This window comes from Oncorhynchus tshawytscha, linkage group LG16, assembly GCF_018296145.1.
Source record: "Oncorhynchus tshawytscha isolate Ot180627B linkage group LG16, Otsh_v2.0, whole genome shotgun sequence".
Taxonomy (NCBI): Eukaryota; Metazoa; Chordata; class Actinopteri; order Salmoniformes; family Salmonidae; genus Oncorhynchus; species Oncorhynchus tshawytscha.
This window is the reverse complement of record NC_056444.1, coordinates 82,653,523-82,680,457: the sequence shown is the minus strand read 5'-3', so window position 1 is coordinate 82,680,457 and position 26,935 is coordinate 82,653,523. Positions and strand designations below refer to the sequence as shown.

General features: G+C 49.5%; 1 protein-coding gene across 1 annotated transcript in view; it reads right to left on the bottom strand.

The window, feature by feature from the left end:
- The window catches only part of rerea (arginine-glutamic acid dipeptide (RE) repeats a), a 269,119-nt gene that overhangs the window by 48,443 nt on the left and 193,741 nt on the right, over positions 1–26,935 (bottom strand). Inside the window, 1 exon segment of the mRNA XM_042299790.1 lies at positions 8,483–8,563. Coding sequence (XP_042155724.1) covers positions 8,483–8,563 — 81 coding nt within the window.

Sequence of the window (26,935 nt, the reverse complement as noted above, 5' to 3'; positions counted from 1 at the left end):
GGAGAGGGGCAGGCGGGAGGTAGTGAGCGAGAGGGGCAGGCGGGAGGGAGGTAGTGAGGGAGAGAGGTAGTGAGGGAGAGAGGTAGTGAGGGAGAGAGGTAGTGAGGGAGAGAGGTAGTGAGGGAGAGAGGTAGTGAGGGAGAGAGGTAGTGAGGGAGAGAGGTAGTGAGGGAGAGAGGTAGTGAGGGAGAGAGGTAGTGAGGGAGAGAGGTAGTGAGGGAGAGAGGTAGTGAGGGAGAGAGGTAGTGAGGGAGAGACGTAGTGAGGGAGAGACGCGTGAGGAGGGAGAGACGTAGTGAGGGAGAGACATAGTGAGGAGAGACGTAGTGAGGGAGAGACGTAGTGAGGGGAGAGGTGGGAGGGAGGGAGAGGTGGGAGGGAGGTAGTGAGGGAGAGGTGGGAGGGAGGTAGTGAGGGGAGGAGGGAGGTAGTGAGGGAGGGGGTAGTGAGGGGGAGGAGGGAGGTAGGAGGGAGAGAGGTAGTGAGGGAGAGGTGGGAGAGAGGTAGTGAGGGAGAGGTGGGAGGGAGGTAGTGAGGGAGAGGTGGGAGGGAGGTAGTGAGGGAGGGAGGGAGAGAGGGTAGTGAGGGAGAGAGGTGGGAGGAGGGAGAGGTGGGAGGGAGGTAGTGAGGGAGAGATGGGAGGGAGGTAGTGAGGGAGAGATGATGGGAGGGAGGTAGTGAGGGAGAGATGGGAGGGAGGTAGTGAGGGAGAGATGGGAGGGAGGGAGAGAGGTAGTGAGGGAGAGAGGTGGGAGGAGGGAGAGAGGTAGTGAGGGAGAGAGGTAGTGAGGGAGAGAGAGGTAGTGAGGGAGAGAGGTAGTGAGGGAGAGGTGGGAGGGAGGGAGAGGTGAGAGGGAGGGAGGGAGAGGAGGGGAGGGAGGGAGGGAGAGGTGGGAGGGAGGGAGGGAGGGTGGGAGGGAGGGAGAGGTGGGAGGGAGGGAGGGAGGAGGAGGGTAGTGAGGGAGAGGTGGGAGGGAGGTAGTGAGGGAGGGAGAGGTGGGAGGGAGGTAGGTGTGAGGGAGAGGTGGGAGGGAGGTAGTGAGGGAGAGGTGGGAGGGAGGTAGTGAGGGAGAGGTGGGAGGGAGGTAGTGAGGGAGGGAGGGAGGGAGGTAGTGAGGGAGAGGAGGGAGGGAGGGAGGGAGGGAGGTGGGAGGGAGGGAGAGAGGTAGGGGGAGGGAGGTAGTGAGGGAGGGAGGGAGGAGGGAGGGAGGGAGGGAGAGGGGGGAGAGGTGGGAGGGAGGGAGGGAGAGGTGGGAGGGAGGGAGGGAGGGAGAGGTGGGAGGGAGGGAGGGAGGGGGAGGTGGGAGGGAGGGGAGGGAGGGAGGGAGGGGGGAGGGGGAGGGAGAGGTGGGAGGGAGGGAGTGAGGGAGGGAGAGGTGGGGAGGGTGGGAGGGAGGGAGGAGGTGGGAGGGAGGGAGAGGTGGGAGGGAGGTAGTGAGAGGTGGGAGGGAGGGAGGGAGAGGAGGGAGGGAGGAGGGAGGGAGGTAGGAGGGAGAGGAGGGAGGGAGGTAGTGAGGGTGAGGAGGGAGGGAGGTAGTGAGGGTGAGGGAGAGGAGGGAGAGAGGTAGTGAGGGAGAGGAGGGAGGGAGGTAGTGAGGGAGAGAGGTAGTGAGGGAGAGGGTAGTGAGGGAGAGGAGGGAGGGAGGTAGTGAGGGAGAGGAGGGAGGGAGGCAGTGAGGGAGAGGGGTAGTGAGGGAGAGGAGGGAGAGAGGTAGTGAGGGAGAGGAGGGAGGGAGGTAGTGAGGGAGAGGTGGGAGGGAGGTAGTGAGGGAGAGGTGGGAGGGAGGTAGTGAGGGAGAGGTGGGAGGGAGGTAGTGAGGAGAGGTGGGAGGGAGGTAGGAGGGTGAGGAGGGAGGGAGGTAGTGAGGGAGAGGTGGGAGGGAGGTAGTGAGGGAGAGGTGGGAGGGAGGTAGTGAGGGAGAGGAGGGAGGGAGGGAGATAGGGAGAGGGGCAGGTGGGAACAACGTAGCACTCTTTAGTAGCAGCCAAACTCATACAAGTTAGCTAGCGGGAGAGAAGTGAGGGAGTATCGGTGAGGTAAAAACAGTGAGGGAGGATCGGTGAGGGAAAAACAGTGAGGGAGGAACAGGGAGGGAGGAACAGGGAGAATCCCTGTCGCTCTCTTTCGAAGCGGTCCAGCTACTGTAGCTAGCGGGAAGCAACAAGAGAAGGCTGGAGGAAGAGAGGCAGGCAGGAACACCATAGCCCTCTAGATGCGTCTGCCTGGTGGTTCTGGCTAGTAGCCCAGAGGCGGGTTATAGCAGGCCCAACTCCCCTGCTCTGTGGCTCAGTACAGTGGCGTGGTCGTATCCCAAGCCCAGACCCAGGCCTTGGGGCAGGACATCATGTTATTGGAAAAACCAACCACATGTAATATGAGGTGTAATATGAGGTGCTTGTTCCTTCCTGGATGGCTAGGCATGCCAGTGGAATTACTAAAATATTATATGTCAGAGTGTGGAGAGAGAGAAGAGAGAGAGAGAGAGAGAGAGAGAGAGAGAGGGAAAATACTTCAAACTAAAGCTAGTGCTTGAAGATTGTTGTGCTCCATAGACAGATTGTGTGTGTGTGTGGGGTGGGGTGGGGGAGTTAGGGGAAATAAGGTATTGACTAGCAGTGCTACAAGCTCAAAGACCAGAACGGCGTATGTCTAGAGATGAGCTTTTTCAGTGTGTCTGTGACAACCCTGGTCTTAAGTGTCTATATTGAGCTAACACCCCACCTTCCCTCATCCCCTCCTCTCCTCCTCCTCTTATTGCTTTTTCTCTTGTGCTTAAAAAGGCAGTTTATTGTCCATTTACAGAGAGGAGATACCTGTTTCTCTGCTCAGTGGTGGCAGCAGGGCTAGAAACCAGGCGGAGGTGTGTAGGGTGCGTGATGGAAGGAGAGGTATTACCACACCAAGCAGCACACTACCCCACCTGGTATTAAAATAGCATTGATATACTGTCCCTTTACATTAAGAGCCCATCACTTGTCAGGTAATATATCTCTCAGCAACGGTGTTCATGACTTCATTTCTTATTTAAAGAGAACACATTTTTTATTTTTACGGATGGTAAATATTCATAGTGCCATTAATGAGTGCCCAGACAATGTTCCCTGGACTTAAAGTAGCTCTCGAGTGGCACAGCGGTCTAAGGCATTGCATCTCAGTGCTAGAGGCGTCACTACAGACACCCTGGTTCGAATCCAGGCTGTATCACAACCGGTCGTGATTGGGGGCCCCGTAAGGGCTTGCCTAGTTAAATAAAGGCTAACCAAATGAATATACTAGGTCATATAATATAGTAAGGTACTTACTTCATGTAGCTAAAACTCAAAAGAAGACTGGCAACAGGAAACAGGAAAACGGTAGCTAAAACCTTAGTGATGTCCTTTGACCTCGACAGGAAGTCAACAACACTATTTCTGCAGTCGTCCATAAGTATAATTATGTACAGAAACGAGTACATACAGGGTCTACACTGCTGACCGAGCCAACACAAAACACATGGATGCATTATCCAACAGAAGCTACAGGACAGTCAGTGTACAGCCAGGAAGCTACAACCTGTTTTTCTTTAAAACCAAAATAGAAAATCTTTGACACAAATCTAGCAAAGGGGTTTTGAATACTTATTGATGCAAGACATTTTAGCTTTTTATTTTTTAAATTAATTTGTAAAAATGTAGATAAACATAATTCCACTTTGACATTGTGTAGGCCAGTCACACAAAATCTAAATATAATCCATTACAAAATGTGAAATAAAAAATGTAATATAAATATATGGTCAAAAGGGATTTGAATACTGGCTGAAGGTACTACAGGTGACTGCTCAATCTAAACTTATGTCTCCTTTTGTGGTTTTCAGTTTTTTTTACAGTTTACAAAAATATATTTAAAAAAAAACAAATTGTTTTATTATCACATGGGGCGGCAGCCGAGTGGTTAGAACGTTGGACTAGTAACCGGAAGGTTGCGAGTTCAAACCCCCGAGCTGACAACCCACTGTTCCTAGGCCGTCATTGAAAATAAGAATTTGTTCTTAACTGACTTGCCTAGTTAAATAAAGGTAAAATAAAATAAAAAAATCAATAAACATAAGCCGGATAGGTGCATTGAAATGTCTTGTTTTACAGGGTCAGCCGTAGCAGTACGGAGCCCCTGGAGCAAATGAGGGTTTAAGTGCCTTGCTCAACGGCACAGACAGATTTTTTTCACCTTGTCGGTTCAAGTACTCAAACCAGCGTACTTTCGGTTACTGGCCCAACGCTCTAACCCCTAGGCTACCGGTCTACCTACCTACAGACATTGAGAACACATTCTCTTTTACAGTAACGACCTGAGAGCTAATTGTGTGAGCGGAGCATAGCTATGGTCCATATGCCAGAAGTCAAGTTTCTGCCCTCCCTGTCTGATTAGAGTCAATATGGCCCCTAGGCAAACACAAGAGGGTTGTTGGGACTCACCGGATCTTACCCACGTGTCCTAGTTTTTCACTGATAATTAACACACACAGTACTGTAGAAGAGGAACTCAAGAGAGTGAATAGCTAAGCTAAGGAATATAGACAAAGCAATGTAGAGCTTGTGTATGTGTGTGTGTTAGAGAGAGAGAGAGAGACAGGCAGATATGAACTCTCCTTGTCTCCCTAAGTTGGTGCAGGATCAAATAGTGGCAAACCTTCAGCTACAACAAGATGCTGATTAAAATACATTCTTAGATTGATTTACAAGGTTCAATGTTCTTTAGCATGTCAATAGGTGCTACAACTCTTATCCGTGGTTGGTTATAGTGGAAAACAAAAGAAGAAGCATGTTGAACAATATAAACCTACTGAACTGGATTTCAGTAAAGTGGGTAACTTTGTAAGAAATGTCAGTAAAATGTTGTCATTTGTTGACAAAGGACAACATTTCATGCATATACTATCAATTACCAAAATATAACAGTAAAGTTCATTCCCCACGCTGTGAGCTGGCTAGCAAGGTAGCCGATTCCCCACGCTGTGAGCTGGCTAGCAAGGTAGCCGATTCCCCACGCTGTGAGCTCGCTAGCAAGGTAGCCGATTCTCTACACTATGAGCTAGTTAGCAAGGTAGCCGATTCCCCACGCTGTGAGCTGGCTAGCAAGGTAGCCGATTCTCTACACTATGAGCTAGTTAGCAAGGTAGCCGATTCCCCACGCTGTGAGCTGGCTAGCAAGGTAGCCGATTCTCTACACTATGAGCTAGTTAGCAAGGTAGCCGACTCCTAACGCTGTGAGCTGGTTAGCAACGTAGCCGATTCCCCACGCTGTGAGCTGGTTAGCAAGGTAGCCGATTCCCCACGCTGTGAGCTGGTTATTTCCCCACGCTGTGAGCTGGTTAGCAAGGTAGCCGATTCCCCACGCTGTGAGCTGGCTAGCAAGGTAGCCGATTCCCAACGCTGTGAGCTGGTTGCAAGGTAGCCGATTCCCCACGCTGTGAGCTGGTTAGCAAGGTAGCCGATTCTCTACACTGTGAACTAGCTAGCAAGGTAGCCGATTCCCCACGCTGTGAGCTAGTTAGCAAGGTAGCCGATTCTCCACGCTGTGAGCTAGCTAGCAAGGTAGCTGATTCCCCACGCTGTGAGCTAGCTAGCAAGGTAGTCGATTCTCACGCTGTGAGCCAGTTAGCAAGGTAGCCGCTTCCCCACGCTGTGAGCTAGTTAGCAAGGTAGCCACTTCCCCACGCTGTGAGCTAGTTAGCAAGGTAGCTGATTCCCCACGCTGTGAGCTAGTTAGCAAGGTAGCCGCTTCCCCACGCTGTGAGCTAGTTAGCAAGGTAGCCGCTTCCCCACGCTGTGAACTAGTTAGCAAGGTAGCCGATTCCCCACGCTGTGAGCTAGTTAGCAAGGTAGCCGCTTCCCCACGCTGTGAGCTAGTTAGCAAGGTAGCCACTTCCCCACGCTGTGAGCTAGTTAGCAAGGTAGCCGATTCCCCACGCTGTGAGCAAGGTAGCTGATTCCCCACGCTGTGAGCTAGCTAGCAAGGTAGCCGATTCCCCACGCTGTGAGCTAGCTAGCAAGGTAGCTGATTCCCCACGCTGTGAGCTAGCTAGCAAGGTAGCTGATTCCCCACGCTGTGAGCTAGCTAGCAAGGTAGCCAATTCTCCACGCTGTGAGCTGGTTAACAAGGTAGGCAATTCCTAACGCTGTGAGCTGGTTAGGTAGGCGATTCAGCTACTTTGTAACTCATAACATAACTGCCTAGGGACTTGGCACCAGTAACTACTAATTACAAAATCTGTAGTGGAAAACAGAGAGATTAACTCTGCATTTTCACGACACGTGTGCTGATTCATTTCCATGGTAACACTGGTTATCTATAAAAGACAAATGTTGGCCAGTATCTCCTAATCATGGACAGAGTTCCCGACAACTGGAAGTACTGGTGCCTCTTAGTAGTTCAACACGTTGTTTGAGGACCTCTGCTGTGGAACGGGATTATTTTCTTGAGTGTGTTTGTCATTTTTACATTTGCATTATATTGTATTATATTTAGTAAATTATGTGCATGCAGGGCTCCCTTGCAAAAGAAAACTTGTTAAAATAGTCAAATAAATACAAAAATAAATCATACAAACTATATTTATCTCTATTTTCCTCTCTTGTGTGGTGTTTTGAGAGAGCCCCAAGGCAGATCTGATAGTATTGCAGCAGATTGGATGGATGGGGAGGAAGGAGGGATGGGGAGGAAGGAGGGATGGATGGATGGGGAGGATGGATGGATGGGGATGGAAGGAGGGATGGATGGATGGGGAGGGATGGATGGGGAGGGGGGATGGATGGGGAGGAAGGAGGGATGGATGAGGAGGGAGGGATTGGGATGGATGAGGAGGGAGGGATTGGGATGGATGGGGAGGGAGGGATGATGGGGAGGGATGGATGGGGAGGGAGGGATGATGGGGAGGGATGGATGGGGAGGGAGGGATGATGGGGAGGGATGGATGGGGAGGGATGGATGGGGAGGGAGGGATGGATGGACGAGGAGGGAGGGATGGATGGGATGGATGGACGAGGAGGGAGGGATGGATGGGCAGGGATGGATGGACGAGGAGGGAGGGATGGATGGGCAAGGAGGAAGGATGGATGGGGATGGATGGATGGGGATGGAGGGATGGGGATGGATGGACGAGGGGGGGATGGATTGGGATGGATGGGGAGGGATGATGGGGAAGGATGGATGGTGAGGGATGGATGAGGAGGAAGGATGGATGGGGAGGGATGGATGGGAGGGATGATGGGGAGGGATGGGGATGGACGGGGAGGAAGGATGGATGAGGAGGAAGGATGGATGGGGAGGGATGGACGGGGAGGGATGGACGAGGAGGAAGGATGGATGGGGAGGGATGGACGAGGAGGGATGGATGGATGGAGGGAGGGATGGACGAGGAGGAAGGATGGATGGGGAGGGATGGATGGGGAGGGAGGGAGGGATGGACGGGGGAAGGATGGATGGGGAGGGATGGATGGATGGGGAGGGAGGGATGGATGGGGAGGGATGGATGGGGAGGGAGGAATGGGGAGGGATGGATGGAGGGAGGGATGGACGAGGGGAAGGATGGATGGGGAGGGATGGATGGATGGGGAGGGATGGATGGGGAGGGATGGATGGACGAGGATGGATGGATGGATGGGGAGGGATGGATGGGGAGGGAAGGATGGATGGGGGAGGGAGGGATGGATGGGGAGGGAGGGATGGATGGACGTGGAGGGAGGGATGGATGGATGGACGAGGAGGAAGGATGGATGGGGAGGGATGGATGGGGAGGGAGGGGATGGGGAGGGAGGGATGGATGGATGGGGATGGATGGATGGACGAGGAGGAAGGATGGATGGATGGAGGATGGAGGGAGGATGGATGGGGAGGGAAGGATGGATGGAGGGATGGATGGACGTGGAGGGAGGGGGATTGGGATGGATGGATGGGGATGGATGGATGGACGAGGAGGAAGGATGGATGGGGAGGATGGATGGGAGGGATGGATGGATGGAGGGATGGATGGGGAGGGATGGATGGACGGAGGGAGGGGATTGGGATGGATGGATGGGGAGGGATGGATGGATGGACGTGGAGGGAGGGGGATTGGGATGGATGGATGGATGGATGGATGGATGGATGGATGGATGGGGAGGGATGGATGGATGGGGAGGGATGGATGGACGGGGAGGGATGGACGGGAGGATGGATGGGGATGGATGGATGGACGGGGAGGGATGGACGGGGAGGGATGGATGGACGTGGAGGGGATGGATGGGGAGGGATGGATGGACGTGGAGGGAGGGATTGGGATGGACGGGGATGGATGGACGGGGAGCACTTATTGTTTATCAATAAACCTTCGGGGTAAATATAACACACACTTATGAAACTTTGTACAGTAACACACACACACACACACACACACACACACAGATTCAACAGAGCCACGGTCTAAAATATAACCCCAGAGGAGGGAAAAAAGAAGTGATTTACCGTTTCCTTGTTGGGTAGCAGCTCTTTACGAATCTTGAAGAAGTTCTTGCCGTACTGTCTGAGCCCTTTAATGAACCGCTTCTGAAACAAGAAAACAAGAAAGAAGAGAAAGACCAACCATTAGCTGCCATCCTTACAGATCAGAATCAGCAACACTGATAACTGTACAGTCAAAGAAAATGCAACTAGCCACACTGGTTCCAGGCCACACTGGTTCCAGGCCACACTGGTTCCAGGCCACAACAAAACATTGTTTTTCTTTTGTTAGTTCTGTGGTTGGTTTGAGAGTTTGATGGTAATCTGTAAAAAAAGCGCTGCGCAGCGACAGAGCACAGCTACAGTGCACAGCTACAGAGTTACAGAGAACATCGACAGAGCTACAGAGCACAGCGACAGTGCTACAGAGCACAGCTACAGAGCACAGCTACAGCACTACAGAGCACAGCTAAGAGCTATAGAGCACAGCTACAGAGCACAGTTACAGAGCTGCAGAGCACAGCGACAGAGCAGAGCTACAGAGCACAGCGACGGAGCACAGCTACAGAGCACAGCGACGGAGCACAGCTACAGAGCACAGCGACGGAGCACAGCTACAGAGCGACAGAGCTCACAGAGCACAGCTACAGAGCGACAGGGCTAGAGCACAGCGACAGAGCTACAGAGCACAGCGACAGAGCTACAGAGCACAGCACAGCTACAGAGCACAGCGACAGAGCACAGCTACAGAGCACAGCTACAGAGCACAGCTACAGAGCACAGCCACAGAGCACAGCCAGAGCTAGAGCACAGCGACAGAGCTACAGAGCACAGCGACAGAGCTACAGAGCACAGCTACAGAGCTACAGAGCACAGCGCTACAGAGCACAGCTACAGAGCTACAGAGCACAGCTACAGAGCACAGCTACAAGAGCTACAGAGCACAGCTACAAGAGCAGCGCTACAGAGCACAGCGACAGAGCACAGCTACAAGAGCTACAGAGCACAGCGACAGCGCTACAGAGCACAGCGACAGAGCTACAGAGCACAGCGACAGAGCTACAGAGCACAGCTACAGAGCACAGCTACAGAGCACAGCTACAGAGCACAGCTACAGAGCACAGCTACAGAGCTACAGAGCACAGCTACAGAGAGCAGCGCTACAGAGCACAGCGCTACAGAGCACAGCGCTACAGAGCACAGCGCTACAGAGCACAGCTACAGAGCACAGCGCTACAGAGCACAGCCACAGAGCACAGCCACAGAGCACAGCCACAGAGCACAGCCACAGAGCACAGCTACAGAGCTACAGAGCACAGCTACAGAGCTACAGAGCACAGCGACAGGGCTACAGAGCACAGCTACAAGAGCTACAGAGCACAGCTACAGAGCTACAGAGCACAGCTACAGAGCACAGCTACAAGAGCTACAGAGCACAGCTACAAGAGCTACAGAGCACAGCTACAAGAGCTACAGAGCACAGCTACAAGAGCTACAGAGCACAGCTACAAGAGCTACAGAGCACAGCTACAGAGCACAGCTACAGAGCGACAGAGCACAGCTACAAGAGCACAGCTGTGTCAGGACACAATACAGAGGAAATGACTAACTCAAGCAGACACAGAAACAGATTATACTTATGCCGTTTCATGTGGGTTGAAAACAGCAGCTACGGAAATCTATTGTTACATAAATCACATAGGAAATATCAGATTCAGGGAGAATAACATCTGAGTCTTACAGAGCAAAAGTTCAAAGCCCCCGAAAAACTCAACTTCAATAACTTCTGTATAACGGCAAAGCATTTCCTTACACTGTGTGTTTACCACCACCAATTCATTCCTAAATACACAGACCGTTTTGCTCTGAAGAGAATACAGCACTTACATAATAATGCACTTGCACAGTCAGAGCAAATAAAGAACATGGAAAAAAATTATTATTTAAAAAAAATCTACAGTGACAGGATGAAGGAAAATGACATGTTTCTCCACTTCACAACAACCACCATTTTAGATTTTTTTTACATAAAAACTAAAAAAAATGAGAAACATGGAATCTCAACATCTCACAACAACAAAACCAGTAAAAAAAGAAAAAAAAGAAGAATATAACATTAAATAGGTTAAAAAGACAAACCTAAATGTATTTCAGTATTTCTTCTCCTTTTAAGAGATGCGAGCCGTAAAAAGCAGAAGGAGGGAGGCTGAAAATATTCACGGCAAGAGAAGCAGACTACCAACACATTTACGTTCAGCTTCCCGAGGCAGGCAAGCCCTGCTCCCCACTCCCGTACCTTTCTCCAGTTAATAATCTCAGACAACGTCTCTCTCCAACCAAGTAACTTCAGAGAAAAACGTGTTCAAGTCCCGGGGAGAACACTCCACAATGCTCTACGGCAAGCCACAGGTAATACAGGAAAAATCAGAGGGGGCAAATCCACAAGGTCTCTGAAGGAACAAATGGGCATTTTTTTTTTTACAAGCAAGAAATAGCTTGTCACTCTGTGCTCTCCCACTACAAAGGGGACAGCTTTACATGTGATCTTTCTGCAAGAGAGCCTCTGGTCGGCAGCAGGCTGGAAAACCTGGAGCGGCACAAGAACCCAGTGGAGTAGAGCCCTAGAGAGCCTCTGGTCGGCAGCAGCCTTGAAAACCTGGAGCGGCACAAGAACCCAGTGGAGTAGAGCCCTAGAGAGCCTCTGGTCGGCAGCAGGCTGGAAAACCTGGAGCGGCACAGGAACCCAGTGGAGTGGAGCCCTAGAGAGCCTCTGGTCGGCAGCAGGCTGGAAAACCTGGAGCGGCACAGGAACCCAGTGGAGTGGAGCCCTAGAGAGCCTCTGGTCGGCAGCAGGCTGGAAAACCTGGAGCGGCACATGAGCCCAGTGGAGTGGAGCCCTAGAGAGCCTCTGGTCGGCAGCAGGCTGGAAAACCTGGAGCTGCAAATGAGCCCAGTGGAGTGGAGCCCTAGAGAGCCTCTGGTCGGCAGCAGCCTGGAAAACCTGGATCGATTTCTACTCTGGCAGCATCTACTCAGCTCCCTCTAGCCTGTTGTGATGTGAGGACTGCTAAAGCTGGCTTTATGGGTTCTCTAGCCTTCACAGTCCATGTATCTACACTGACCCAGTCCAAATCACAACCTTCCCTGTTTTCATTACAACCCTCAAAGCCACTGCCTTCTGCCTGCCATTAAGAGGAAGCTACAGCATCTCAGGGGCTTGGAGTGAACACACACACACACACACACACAGGGAGGAGAGAGGGAGCAAGAGGGAGGAAGGGAGGAACAATGTGTGTAAAGCAAGGTGTCGGCAACAGTAAAAGGAGACAAGTGAGAGGTAAAAGCAGGCGTGGACTTCCTGTGAGTCCTGTATGTGTCTGATACCAGGCCGTTTTCATGTAGCCAGCGTTATGTAACCACAGATTGTTTACACACTCAGGTCTGCTCTGGTCAGGGAAAGAAGAAGAATTTCACAGATGTAGCTAACAGGTTATTCCCCCCCCCAACACAGGAAGTCAACAGTTGCAAAATAAAAACTGGACAATCTGTGGCCATTATTACACAAAAAAAAAACTATTGCAATAAGTAAAAGACAGCAACTTATAATGTACATTTCTGCAGAAGCTGCAGTGATGAACAACATTAGCCCTGACTTAGGATTCTGCAGTTGAACACAAACAACAACACCAAACAAGTCCCTTCGTGAACATATAGTAACAGATCCCTTCTAAAAGTTATTCCCCCCGACTGAAGCAGTTACCTACTCTACCAGAGGCCTTGTCTGAAAGCAAAATGAGGACAGCTGAACGCTCCGCTGAACACTGTGTAGTAACCTGAAACTGTAATCATCTGGAGATCAGTGGTTACAACCAGCGGTCGACAGGGGTGGTTATTTGATTCATTTATTTTGAGGTATTTCTTCTTCCTGAAAACAGCAGCTGGGAGTATTAATGGTATTATAAGCAATGTTATATTACTTTTATAATACTCTTTAATATACTAGAGTCACTGCTAAAATTGACTAGATTTGATCACCGAGATATGTTATGTTACACAAGTCCGTTATTGGTTGTCCTCAAGAGCTTTACACAGTGATGTGGTGATCGCCGGGATGGAAAAGGCTGGGAAACACAACTGTAGAGAACACGCTATCAGACTAAAACATCATAACACAAGTTTGAAATGTGGTAAATTAAATGACAAGATCTGGGCTGTAGACAACCTTTTCAGTTGATGGCACCCGCACATAATTTGGTCACATAGAACCAGGCTGATAATGCCCACATAATGTAGCCGTATTCCATATAGAACCAGGCTGATAATGACCTCATAATGTAGCCGTATTCCATACAGAACCAGGCTGATAATGACCTCATAATATAGCCGTATTCCATACAGAACCAGGCTGATAATGACCACATAATGTAGCCGTATTCCATACAGAACCAGGCTGATAATGACCACATAATGTAGCCGTATTCCATACAGAACCAGGCTGATAATGACCACATAATGTAGCCGTATTCCATACAGAACCAGGCTGATAATGACCACATAATGTAGCCGTATTCCATACAGAACCAGGCTGATAATGACCACATAATGACCACATAATGTAGCTGTATTCCATACAGAACCAGGCTAATAATGACCACATAATGTAGCCGTATTCCATATAGAACCAGGCTGATAATGACCACATAATGTAGCCGTATTCCATATAGAACCAGGCTAATAATGACCACATAATGTATTCCATATAGAACCAGGCTAATAATGACCACATAATGTATTCCATACAGAACCAGACTAATAATGACCACATAATGTAGCCGTATTCCATATTGAACCAGGCTGATAATGACCACATAATGACCACATAATGTAGCTGTATTCCATACAGAACCAGGCTAATAATGACCACATAATGTAGCCGTATTCCACATAGAACCAGGCTGATAATGACCACATAATGTAGCCGTATTCCATATAATGAACCAGGCTGATAATGACCTCATAATGTAGCCGTATTCCATACAGAACCAGGCTGATTCCATACAGAACCAGGCTGATAATGACCTCATAATGTAGCCGTATTCCATACAGAACCAGGCTGATAATGACCTCATAATGTAGCCGTATTCCATACAGAACCAGGCTGATAATGACCTCATAATGTAGCCGTATTCCATACAGAACCAGGCTGATAATGACCTCATAATGTAGCCGTATTCCATACAGAACCAGGCTGATAATGACCTCATAATGTAGCCGTATTCCATACAGAACCAGGCTGATAATGACCACATAATGTAGCCGTATTCCATACCAGGCTGAAATGACCAGGCTGATAATGACCAGGCTGATAATGACCACATGTAGCCGTATTCCATACAGAACCAGGCTGATAATGACCACATAATGTAGCCGTATTCCATACAGAACCAGGCTGATAATGACCTCATAATGTAGCCGTATTCCATACAGAACCAGGCTGATAATGACCTCATAATGTAGCCGTATTCCATACAGAACCAGGCTGATAATGACCACATAATGTAGCCGTATTCCATACAGAACCAGGCTGATAATGACCATCCTGTAAATTAGCATGGCCTTGTGTTCTTACATTGATTTGGATAGATTCACTCAGGGTTCAACGGTAACTTTTTTTCTCTCTCTGGCAGTTAATAAATGCATGTTTTCTCTCTATACTCCGCTAGTAATAGGCTACATTTGGCTATTAATTAACAATGTATTAAATATCTGTATGATATGATTTAGCAATGTAAGACATTCATCTATTCTTTAAAATTGCATTGCATGATTCTTTTTTACAAGTAGGCTTGTCATTTAAAAAACGATTTTACATCTAATAAAAAAATAAAGATTAAAAAGAGATAATCTCTACAGTGCGACAGCCAGGATGAAAACAAGTTGTCTTTCTGTAGACTATCAACAGTATCAAGACAGACAACTAAAACAGTAGACTATGAATGATCAGTTGTCTTTCTGTAGACTATCAACAGTGTCAAGACAGACAACTAAAACAGTAGACTATGAATGATCAGTTGTTTTTTTCGGGACAGCTTTTTTCACCACCCGACAAAATGGGAAGTCAAAACACTTAGCTAGATTGCTAACTCTAAATATGATCATGTTGCTAAATAGATGAATGAATTAGCCTACATGGCTACCAGTACATGTAATGTCCTAACAAAACCGTTCCAGACCTAGGCTTATACAGTCTACTTGATGTAGGCCAAAGATGTTACGGAGTTACAGTTCATATTCTATGGATTTCACATGACTTGGCCCACGCACTGGGGAGACAGGCCCAGCCAATTAGAATGACTATTTCCCCGACAAAACGGCTTTATTACAGACAGAAATTCTCCTGAGCACCTCCCTCTCCACCTTCGCAGACGATCCCGCAGGTGAAGAAGCCAGATGTGGAGGTCCTGGGTTGTCATGGCTACACGCGGTCTGCGGTTTTCTGAAGCCGGTTGAATGTACAGCCAAAATCTCTAAAAAGACAATGAAGGCGGCTTATGGTAGAGAAATTAACACTCAAGTCTCTTGCAAACAGCTCTGTTGGACATGTCTGCAGTCAGAATGCCAATTGCACACTTCGTTAAAAGCTTTGTGAGTACGGAACATTTCAGGGATCTTTTATTTCATCTCATGAAACATGGGACCAACAACACATGATGTGCTTACATTTCTGTCTGGTAGGATGTGTTTATCCTCTCTGTAACTGGAACAGTAGATGCTTTGAAAATAGTATTTTTCCCGCAATTGCATTTTGAGCAAAGGCCATATGGTTGTGTTTATTAGAATGCACCTCTCTCTCCTCCGTGTCGCAGTGGGTAGAGGGCGTGGCTCTCTCTGTGTCACAGTGGGTAAAGGGCGTGGCTCTCTCCGTGTCACAGTGGGTAGAGGGCGTGGCTCTCTCCGTGTCAGTGGGTAGAGGGTGTGGCTCTCTCCGTGTCACAGTGGGTAGAGGGCGTGGCTCTCTCCGTGTCACAGTGGGTAGAGGGCGTGGCTCTCTCCGTGTCACAGTGGGTAGAGGGCGTGGCTCTCTCCGTGTCACAGTGGGTAGAGGGCGTGGCTCTCTCCGTGTCACAGTGGGTAAAGGGTGTGGCTCTCTCCGTGTCACAGTGGGTAAAGGGCGTGGCTCTCCGTGTCACAGTGGGTAGAGGGCGTGGCTCTCTCCGTGTCACAATGGGTAGAGGGCGTGGCTCTCTCCGTGTCACAATGGGTAGAGGGCGTGGCTCTCTTCAAGTCACAGTGCGACCAATAAAACATTTGTGTCTCACTGCCACGTCAAATAGTCACAAACGCAAGTGTTTTGGTGGCAGTTTAGAGCCACGGAGCTGTTTCCCCGGTAGCTGCTAACCTACCACAGACTGACTCCTTATCAGAGTAGATAAAGACATCTGAGTGCTCTGTTATAATGCTGTCTGTAATAACCTGCATCTGGGACGGGGCTGACTGTCCGGCCAGCTAGATGACCGGCATGATGAGTGTGGAGGTGAGGTAGTTGATTAGCCAGCAGATGGAGCCAGCTATAATAGGTGAGAGAGAGGCACATTCCTGTCCTGTGTGTTGGGTCATCCTCATCCTACCTTCACACACAGGAGGGGGGGCATCTCTCTTCCACACTCCTCTCTACATACAATCCATACATGGTTAGTCATTTAACCTTTTGACTTCTTCAGTTGAATTGACTAATCAGGGCTTAGATTTCACTATGAAGTCAAGCTAATTGAGATGTTATTATAATAGTGTGTATTAAGCTGTACATATAAAGCCTACTGACCACACTGAGGAAGAAGGAAAGAAGGCTCTACAGTATGACTACAGCACAGTTAGTGTGTGCGATATTCATTTAGCGTGATGTATTTAAAAGTGGATGACTACTGTATAAAACATGTGATGAACCTAGTAGTTGAGACCTTCAAGTTCCTTGGCGTCCACATCGCCAACAAACTAACATGGTCCAAACACACCAAGACAGTCGTGAAGAGGGCACGACAAAACCTATTCCCCCCTCAGGAGACTGAAAAGATTTGGCATGGGTCCTCAGATCTTCAAAAGGTTCTACAGTTGCAACATCGAGAGCATCACTGCCCTGGTATGGCAACTGCTCGGCCTCCGACCGCAAGGCACTACAGAGGGTAGTGCGAAAGGCCCAGTACATCACTGAGGCCAAGCTTCCTGACATCCAGGACCTCTATACCAGGCGGTGTCAGAGGCTACCCAGACTATTTACATCTCCCCCCCCCTCCCCCCTCTACACTGCTGCTACTCTCTGTTAGTATATATGTAAAGTTACTCTGCTACCTACATGTACATATTACCTCAACTACCTCGACTAACACGGACTCTGTTCTGGTACCCCCCTGTATATGGCCTCGCTATTGTTATTTTACTGCTGCTATTTAATTACTTGTTACTTTTATTTAATTTTTTTGGTATTTTTCTTAAAACTGCATAGTTGGTTAAGGGCTTGTAAGTAAGCATTTCTCTTTAAGGTCTACACGTTGTATTCAGCGCGTGTGACAAATACAGTTTGATTTGATGTAATGCATTATTCTGTTAGAAAGCTCAGAATATTCGCTTGTTTTTTTATTTATTAATTAACTATGATTTGTATGTTTTTGTTTCACATCTTTAAATTGCGGTCGTTAAAAAAAAAAAATTCAATTTGGATATAAATTTACGGTAGTCAGCTTTATAGTTCAACAGCTTTATGCAGCCCGTTCCCGCCACAAATTAACGGACAGTCCGATCAGCGAATGAGCATTACGGCGGGACTGCCGAGCAGCCAATGGAAATGTAACCCGATACCCCAGTCATTTGTGTCCAACTGAATTAAAGCAGGGAAGCGGGGCTGTCAGACAGCACTGAGGTGAAGCGATTTGATGAAACATAAGTTGATTTATAAGCGAATTACCTTGATAGAACAATTAAATTATAACGAAAGTACGATTAACATTTAAGAGGTTAATGGTTAATAAGCAGCATCAGTAAAGAGCTACTCGATAACTAACAACAATTAACAATTGTCACGCACCTCCCGTCTCTGTTCTGATCCCTAACCCCTACATCCTGTTTCCATTGATCATCCTTGAGATGTTTCTACAACTTGATTGGAGTCCACCTGTGGTAAATTCAATTGATTGGACATGATTTGGAAAAGGGACACACCTGTCTATATGAGGTCCCACAGTTGACAGTGTATGTCAGAGTAAAAACCAAGTCATGAGGTTGAAGGAATTGTCCGTAGAGCTCCGAGACAGGATTGTGTCGAGCCACAAATCTGGGGAAGGGTACCAAGAAATGTCTGCAGCATTGAAGGTCCCCAAGAACACAGTGGCCTCCATCATTCTTAAATGGTAGAAGTTTGGAACCACCAAGACTCTTCCTAGAGCTGGCCGCCCGGCCAACTGAGCAATCGGGGAAAGAAGGGCATTGGTCAGGGAGGTGACCAACAAACTAAGGGTCACTCTGACAGAGCTCCAGAGTTCTTCTGTGGAGATGGGAGAACCTTCCAGAAGGACAACCATCTCTGCAGCACTCCACCAATCAGACCTTTATGATAGAGTGGCCAGACGGAAGCTACTCCTCAGTAAAAGGCACATGACAGCACATTTGGAGTTTAGCAAAAGTCACTTAAAAAACTCTCAGACCATGAGAAACTAGATTCTCTGGTCTGATGAAACCAAGATTGAACTCTGTGGTCTGAACGCCAAGCTTCATGCCTGGAGGAAACCTGGCACCATCCCTGCGGTGAAGCATGGTGGTGGCAACATCATGCTGTGGGGATGTTTTTCAGCGGCAGGGACTGGGAGACTAGTCAGGATCGAGGCAAAGATGACGGAGCAAAGTACAGAGAGATCCTTGATGAAAACCTGCTCCAGAGCACTCAGGACCTCACAGTGGGGTGAAGGTTCACCTTCCAACAGGATAACGACCCTCAGGACACAGCCAAGACGACGCAGGAGTGGCTTCGGGACAAGTCTCTGAATATCCTTGATTGGCCAAGCCAGAGCCTGGACTTGAACCCGATCGAACATCTCTGGAGAGACCTGAAAATAGCTGTGCAGCGATGCTCCCCATCCAACCTGACATAACTTGAGAGGATCTGCAGAGAAGAATAGGAGAAACTTCCCAAATACAGGTGTGCCAAGCTTGTAGCGTCATACCCAAGAAGACTCTAGGCTGTAATTGTGCTTCAACAAAGCATTGAGTAAAAGGTCTGAATATTTATGTAAATGTGGCGTTTTTCATTTATAAAAACCTGTTTCATTATATGGTATTGTGTGTAGATTGCGAAGATTTTTTCATTCATAAAAATAAATACATCAATATTAGAATAAGGCTGTAACGTCACAAAATGTGGAAAAAGTCAAGGGGTCTGAATACTTTCGCTCAGTTGGTTGAGCTGTTCAGAGGCCTAACTGTATGTACTGCACACAATCTTCTCATCCTCCCTCCCCCCACTCCTTCCTTTCCTTCTCTCTTTCTCCCTCCCTCTACATATCGGCTCCAGTTTAAGGCTCAATTTCAGCTGCTGCCAGGGATCTCTTCTCTCTCCCTTTATCTCTCTCCCTCCCTCCCTCCTTCATTCCCTCTCCCCTTACCTCTCCAGCCCCAGCTAATAAATCATACACCAATCTGCTTTACCGATCTCTCTGCTCTGCCTGTCTCTGCTCCCGCTCTCCCTCCCTCTGCCTGCTCCCTCCCTCTTCTCTATCTCTGCCTGCTCCTTCCCTCCCTCTTCTCTGCCTGCTCCCTCCCTCCCTCTTCTCTATCTCTGCTCCCTCCCTCCCTCTTCTCCGCCTGCTCCCTCCCTCCCTCTTCTCCGCCTGCTCCCTCCCTCCCTCTTCTCTGCCTGCCTGCTCCCTCTCTGCCTGCTCCCTCTCTGCCTGCTCCCTCTCTGCCTGCTCCCTCTCTGCCTGCTCCCTCTCTGCCTGCTCCCTCTCTGCCTGCCCCTCTCTGCCTGCTCCCTCCCTCTCATCCCTCTCTGCCTGCTCCCTCCCTCCCTCCCTGCCTCTTCTCCCTTCCCTGCCTCTTCTCTCTCCCTCCCTCCCTCCCTGCCTCTTCTCCCTCCCTGCCTCTTCTCCCTCCCTCCCTCCCTCCCTCCCTCCCTCCCTCCCTGCCTCTTCTCCCTCCCTCCCTCTTCTCTGCCTGCTCCCTCCCTCTTCTCCCTCTCTCTGCCTGATCCCTCCCTCCCTCCCAATTCTCCCCCTCCCTCCCTCTCTGACGGCTCCCTTCCTCCCTCTTCTGCCTCTGCCTGCTCCCTCCCTCCCTCCCAATTCTCCCTCCCTCCCTCTCTGACGGCTCCCTTCCTCCCTCTTCTGCCTCTGACGGCTCCCTCCCTTCCTCTTCTCTTCTCTTCTCTTCTCTGCCTGTGTTCCCTCCCTCCCCCCTCTTCTCTCTCTGCCCCTGCTCCTATAGCCCCAGCCCACTGTTGTTAGGCAACACAGTGGGGGAGGTGGGGCAGAGGAAGAGGGAGGGAGGAAAAAAGGAATGGGGAAGGAGGGTGGATGAAGGCAAGGTACAAAATCACCAGCCACTATGTGTGCTGAAACAACAGACTTCTCTCTGTCAGAGTGTTTCAGAGAGGCTGGCACTTTCCCCCTCTCTCTTTCCTCTCTGCTGTGTCTAATAGTACCTGTTTCTCTCTGCTGTGTCTAATAGTACCTGTTTCTCTCTGCTGTGTGTAATAGTACCTGTTTCTCTCTGCTGTGTGTAATAGTACCTGTTTCTCTCTGCTGTGTCTAATAGTACCTGTTTCTCTCTGCTGTGTGTAATAGTACCTGTCTCCTCTCTGCTGTGTCTAATAGTACCTGTCTCCTCTCTGCTGTGTCTAATAGTACCTGTTTCTCTCTGCTGTGTGTAATAGTACCTGTTTCTCTCTGCTGTGTGTAATAGTACCTGTTTCTCTCTGCTGTGTCTAATAGTACCTGTTTCTCTCTGCTGTGTGTAATAGTACCTGTTTCTCTCTGCTGTGTCTAATAGTACCTGTTTCTCTCTGCTGTGTGTAATAGTACCTGTTTCTCTCTGCTGTGTGTAATAGTACCTGTTTCCTCTCTGCTGTGTGTAATAGTACCTGTTTCTCTCTGCTGTGTGTAATAGTACCTGTTTCTCTCTGCTGTGTGTAATAGTACCTGTTTCTCTCTGCTGTGTGTAATAGTACCTGTTTCTCTCTGCTGTGTGTAATAGTACCTGTTTCTCTCTGCTGTGTGTAATAGTACCTGTTTCTCTCTGCTGTGTGTAATAGTACCTGTTTCTCTCTGCTGTGTGTAATAGTACCTGTTTCTCTCTGCTGTGTGTACAGAGACTTCAAAGCTCAGCTGTACGTTATAGTACCTGTTTCTCTCTGCTGTGTGTAATAGTACCTGTTTCTCTCTGCTGTGTGTAATAGTACCTGTTTCTCTCTGCTGTGTGTAATAGTACCTGTTTCTCTCTGCTGTGTGTAATAGTACCTGTTTCTCTCTGCTGTGTGTAATAGTACCTGTTTCTCTCTGCTGTGTGTAATAGTACCTGTTTCTCTCTGCTGTGTGTAATAGTACCTGTTTCTCTCTGCTGTGTCTAATAGTACCTGTTTCTCTCTGCTGTGTGTAATAGTACCTGTTTCTCTCTGCTGTGTCTAATAGTACCTGTTTCTCTCTGCTGTGTCTAATAGTACCTGTTTCTCTCTGCTGTGTGTAATAGTACCTGTTTCTCTCTGCTGTGTCTAATAGTACCTGTTTCTCTCTGCTGTGTGTAATAGTACCTGTTTCTCTCTGCTGTGTGTAATAGTACCTGTTTCTCTCTGCTGTGTCTAATAGTACCTGTTTCTCTCTGCTGTGTGTAATAGTACCTGTCTCCTCTCTGCTGTGTGTAATAGTACCTGTTTCTCTCTGCTGTGTCTAATAGTACCTGTTTCTCTCTGCTGTGTCTAATAGTACCTGTTTCTCTCTGCTGTGTCTAATAGTACCTGTTTCTCTCTGCTGTGTGTAATAGTACCTGTTTCTCTCTGCTGTGTGTAATAGTACCTGTTTCTCTCTGCTGTGTGTAATAGTACCTGTTTCTCTCTGCTGTGTGTAATAGTACCTGTTTCTCTCTGCTGTGTGTAATAGTACCTGTCTCCTCTCTGCTGTGTGTAATAGTACCTGTTTCTCTCTGCTGTGTGTAATAGTACCTGTTTCTCTTTGTTAGAGGTGGTGAAGAGCAAAGAGCTGTAAACGTTATTGTAATGTGTTGGTACTTCCTGCTCCAGGGCTGATTGGTAGAAGCTGTAAAACGTGGGCAAGATGTGTCCCAAAATGTCACTCTACTACCTTCGATTAGGGCCCCACAGGGCTCTGGTCAACAGTAGTGCACTTCATAGGGACCAAAGGTGCCATTTGGGATGATTAAAGAGATGCATTACGATTATCAATAGGCTACGGCACGCTACCACAGACTTCAATAATTCATCTTAAATGTTATTTTATTTTAATTTGATTTACCACAAAAATAGAACATGTGGTGAAGTTAGAAAGGTTTAGCTGCTGTTTTATCAGCAAGAAACGGGGCAGTAGGTAGCCTAGTGGTTAGAGTGTAGAGGAGGTAGGTAGCCTAGTGGTTAGAGTGTAGAGGTGGTAGGTAGCCTAGTGGTTAGAGTGTAGAGGTGGTAGGTAGCCTAGTGGTTAGAGTGTAGAGGAGGTAGGTAGCCTAGTGGTTAGAGTGTAGAGGAGGTAGGTAGCCTAGTGGTTAGAGTGTAGAGGAGGTAGGTAGCCTAGTGGTTAGAGTGTAGAGGCGGTAGGTAGCCTAGTGGTTAGAGTGGAGGGGCGGCAGGTAGCCTAGTGGTTAGAGTGTAGAGGCGGCAGGTAGCCTAGTGGTTAGAGTGTAGAGGTGGTAGGTAGCCTAGTGGTTAGAGTGTAGAGGCGGTAGGTAGCCTAGTGGTTAGAGTGTAGAGGGAGGTAGGTAGCCTAGTGGTTAGAGTGTAGAGGTGGCAGGTAGCCTAGTGGTTAGAGTGTAGAGGAGGTAGGTAGCCTAGTGGTTAGAGTGTAGGGGAGGTAGGTAGCCTAGTGGTTAGAGTGTAGGGGAGGTAGGTAGCCTAGTGGTTAGAGTGTAGAGGAGGTAGGTAGCCTAGTGGTTAGAGTGTAGGGGTGGTAGGTAGCCTAGTGGTTAGAGTGGAGGGGTGGTAGGTAGCCTAGTGGTTAGAGTGTAGAGGAGGCAGGTAGCCTAGTGGTTAGAGTGGAGGGGCGGCAGGTAGCCTAGTGGTTAGAGTGGAGGGGCGGCAGGTAGCCTAGTGGTTAGAGTGTAGGGGAGGCGGGTAGCCTAGTGGTTAGAGTGGAGGGGTGGTAGGTAGCCTAGTGGTTAGAGTGTAGGGGCGGCAGGTAGCCTAGTGGTTAGAGTGGAGGGGCGGCAGGTAGCCTAGTGGTTAGAGTGTAGGGGCGGCAGGTAGCCTAGTGGTTAGAGTGGAGGGGCGGCAGGTAGCCTAGTGGTTAGAGTGTAGAGGTGGCAGGTAGCCTAGTGGTTAGAGGGTAGGGGCGGCAGGTAGCCTAGTGGTTAGAGTGTAGAGGAGGCAGGTAGCCTAGTGGTTAGAGTGGAGGGGCGGCAGGTAGCCTAGTGGTTAGAGTGTAGGGGAGGCGGGTAGCCTAGTGGTTAGAGTGTAGGGGAGGCGGGTAGCCTAGTGGTTAGAGTGGAGGGGTGGTAGGTAGCCTAGTGGTTAGAGTGTAGGGGCGGCAGGTAGCCTAGTGGTTAGAGTGTAGAGGCGGCAGGTAGCCTAGTGGTTAGAGTGTAGAGGAGGCAGGTAGCATAGTGGTTAGAGTGTAGAGGAGGCAGGTAGCCTAGTGGTTAGAGTGGAGGTGCGGCAGGTAGCCTAGTGGTTAGAGTGTAGAGGAGGTAGGTAGCCTAGTGGTTAGAGTGTAGGGGCGGCAGGTAGACTAGTGGTTAGAGTGTAGAGGAGGCAGGTAGCCTAGTGGTTAGAGTGTCGAGGAGGCAGGTACCCTAGTGGTTAGAGTGTAGGGGGGGCAGGTAGCCTAGTGGTTAGAGTGTAGGGGAGGTAGGTAGCCTAGTGGTTATAGTGTAGGTGGCGGTAGGTAGCCTAGTGGTTAGAGTGTAGGGGAGGCAGGTAGCCTAGTGGTTAGAGTGTAGAGGTGGTAGGTAGCCTAGTGGTTAGAGTGGAGGGGCGGTAGGGTAGCCTAGTGGTTAGAGTGTAGAGGTGGTAGGTAGCCTAGTGGTTAGAGTGTAGGGGCGGCAGGTAGCCTAGTGGTTAGAGTGTAGAGGAGGTAGGTAGCCTAGTGGTTAGAGTATAGAGGCGGCAGGGTAGCCTAGTGGTTAGAGTGTAGAGGGAGGCAGGGTAGCCTAGTGGTTAGAGTGTAGAGGAGGTGTAGAGGAGGGGCAGGTAGCCTAATGGTTAGAGTGTAGAGGAGAGTGTTAGAGGAGGCAGGTAGCCTAATGGTTAGAGTATAGAGGCGGCAGGGTAGCCTAGTGGTTAGAGTGTAGAGGAGGCAGGGTAGCCTAGTGGTTAGAGTGTAGAGGAGAGTGTAGAGGAGGCAGGTAGCCTAATGGTTAGAGTATAGAGGAGGCAGGTAGCCTAGTGGTTAGAGTGTAGGGGAGGCAGGTAGCCTAGTGGTTAGAGTGTAGAGGAGAGTGTAGAGGAGGCAGGTAGCCTAATGGTTAGAGTATAGAGGCGGCAGGGTAGCCTAATGGTTAGAGTGTAGAGGAGGCAGGTAGCCTAGTGGTTAGAGTGTAGAGGAGGCAGGTAGCCTAGTGGTTAGAGTGGAGGGGCGGCAGAGGGAGAGAGACCAGTCAGAACAGACAGACCAGACTAGAACAGCAACATCTGGGGTGGCAGGGTAGCCTAGTGGTTAGAGCGTTGGACTAGTAACCGAAAGGTTGCAAGTTCAAACCCCCGAGATGACAAGGTACAAATCTGTCGCTCTGCCCCTGAACAAGTCAGTTAACCCCACTGTTCCTAGGCCGTCATTGTAAATAAGAATTTGTTCTTAACTGACTTGCATAGTTAAATAAAGATAAAAAATGTTTGTGAACAATAACAAACCTAATGAAGCATTCCACTGCTTTAGGCATCAAAGTTATTGTTTAAATGTTACCAAAGGATCAGATTCTTATGAGGCAAGTCACGTGGAGGGGAAATCACCACAGGCTTTAAGACAGACGGGCTGTGTGTGTGTGTGTGAGGGAAAACCACAGTGACAGATGCAGGACAACCCACATCCTCTCCATTGTGACACAACAACGTTAGAACAACAACCTCAGTTCAACTTTGAACCCGTGTTCGACTTTGCTTACAATCGAGTCAGTTCGTCGCATTTCAGTTCAAATTAGACGCATTGGCGTAACATGGTTAACTAACGTTAGAACAACCGTTGTTCGACTACAAACAAACAAACGCCGCTACTCAACACATTTAATCTGAATTCGGTGAAAGGTGATATTTTCATGTTACAACATTTCAACCTACTTCTAGTATTGTGCCAACTACTAGTTAAGTACGTGAATGTTTCTCTCACACTGTTCTTTCTATTGAAACAAAAAGGTGTCAGGATATTCACACCCTTCCTGAGTAAACAGTCAGAAAGGTTGTTTGAAAACACTTCCCAAACTCTGTGGGTGGCCAACAAGCGTTAACCATGTGTGTCTGGCTGGTTAGTTAGCTAGACTGTGATCCCACCACTAGGGGGCTGTTCTAGTAGCAGGCTTCCATCTTCTCCTCTGTCCTCCTCACCTCCTCCTCTGTCCTCCTCACCACCACCTCTGTCCTCCTCACCACCACCTCTGTCCTCCTCACCACCACCTCTGTCCTCCTCACCACCACCTCTGTCCTCCTCACCACCACCTCTGTCCTCCTCACCACCACCTCTGTCCTCCTCACCACCACCTCTGTCCTCCTCACCACCACCTCTGTCCTCCTCACCACCACCTCTGTCCTCCTCACCACCACCTCTGTCCTCCTCACCACCACCTCTGTCCTCCTCACCACCACCTCTGTCCTCCTCACCACCACCTCTGTCCTCCTCACCACCACCTCTGTCCTCCTCACCACCACCTCTGTCCTCCTCACCACCACCTCTGTCCTCCTCACCACCACCTCTGTCCTCCTCACCCCCTCCCCTCACGGCTCTGACAGAGCCAGAGAGATGAGCCTTAGCATGGTTGACGGATAGACCCTACTGCCCACCGCGATCATATATTACACAAACAGATTGAGCTCCTCCTGTTGGCCATAAAACTATTAGCAGCTTTATTTCCAGTTTGAATGTTTGGCTGAATAATGACTTCAGATGAATGGTTGGGGGATGGGGGTGGTGGGGGTAGGTCAGATGAATAGTTGGGGGATGGGGATGTGGGGGGGGTAGCCAGATGAATGGTTGGGGGATGTGGGGGTAGGTCAGATGAATGGTTGGGGGATGTGGGGGGTAGGTCAGATGAATGGTTGGGGGAGGTCAGTGGGTTGGGGGATGTGGGGGTCAGATGAATGGTTGGGGGATGTGGAACTAGGTCAGATGAATGGTTGGGGGATGTGGGGGGTAGGTCAGATGAATGGTTGGGGGATGTGGGGGTAGGTCAGATGAATGGTTGGGGGATGTGGGGGGTAGGTCAGATGAATGGTTGGGGGATGTGGGGGTAGGTCAGATGAATGGTTGGGGGATGTGGGGGGGTAGGTCAGATGAATGGTTGGGGGATGTGGGGGGTAAACAGGTCAGATGAATGGTTGGGGATGTGTGGGGGGTAGGTCAGATGAATGGTTCTGGGGATGTGGGGGGTAGGTCAGATGAATGGTTGGGGGATGTGGGGGGTAGGTCAGATGAATGGTTGGGGGATGAATGGTTGGGGGGGGTAGGTCAGATGAATGGTTGGGGGATGTGGGGGGTAGGTCAGATGAATGGTTGGGGGATGTGGGGGTAGGTCAGATGAATGGTTGGGGGATGTGGGGGTAGGTCAGATGAATGGTTGGGGGATGTGTCCTAGGTCAGATGAATGGTTGGGGGATGTGGGGGTAGGTCAGATGAATGGTTGGGAGATGTGGGGGGATAGACCCTAGGTCAGATGAATGGTTGGGGGATGTGGGGGGTAGGTCAGATGAATGGTTGGGGGATGTGGGGGGTAGGTCAGATGAATGGTTGGGGGATGTGGGGGGTAGGTCAGATGAATGGTTGGGGGATGGGGGATGTGGGGGGTAGGTCAGATGAATGGTTGGGGGATGTGGGGGTAGGTCAGATGAATGGTTGGGGGATGTGGGGGGTAGGTCAGATGAATGGTTGGGGGATGTGGGGGTAGGTCATGATGAATGAATGGTTGGGGGATGTGGGGGGTAGGTCAGATGAATGGTTGGGGGATGTGGGGGGGTAGGTCAGATGAATGGTTGGGGGATGTGGGGGGTAGGTCAGATGAACGGTTGGGGGATGGGGATGTGGGGGGGTAGGCCAGATGAATGGTTGGGGGATGTGGGGGGTAGGTCAGATGAAT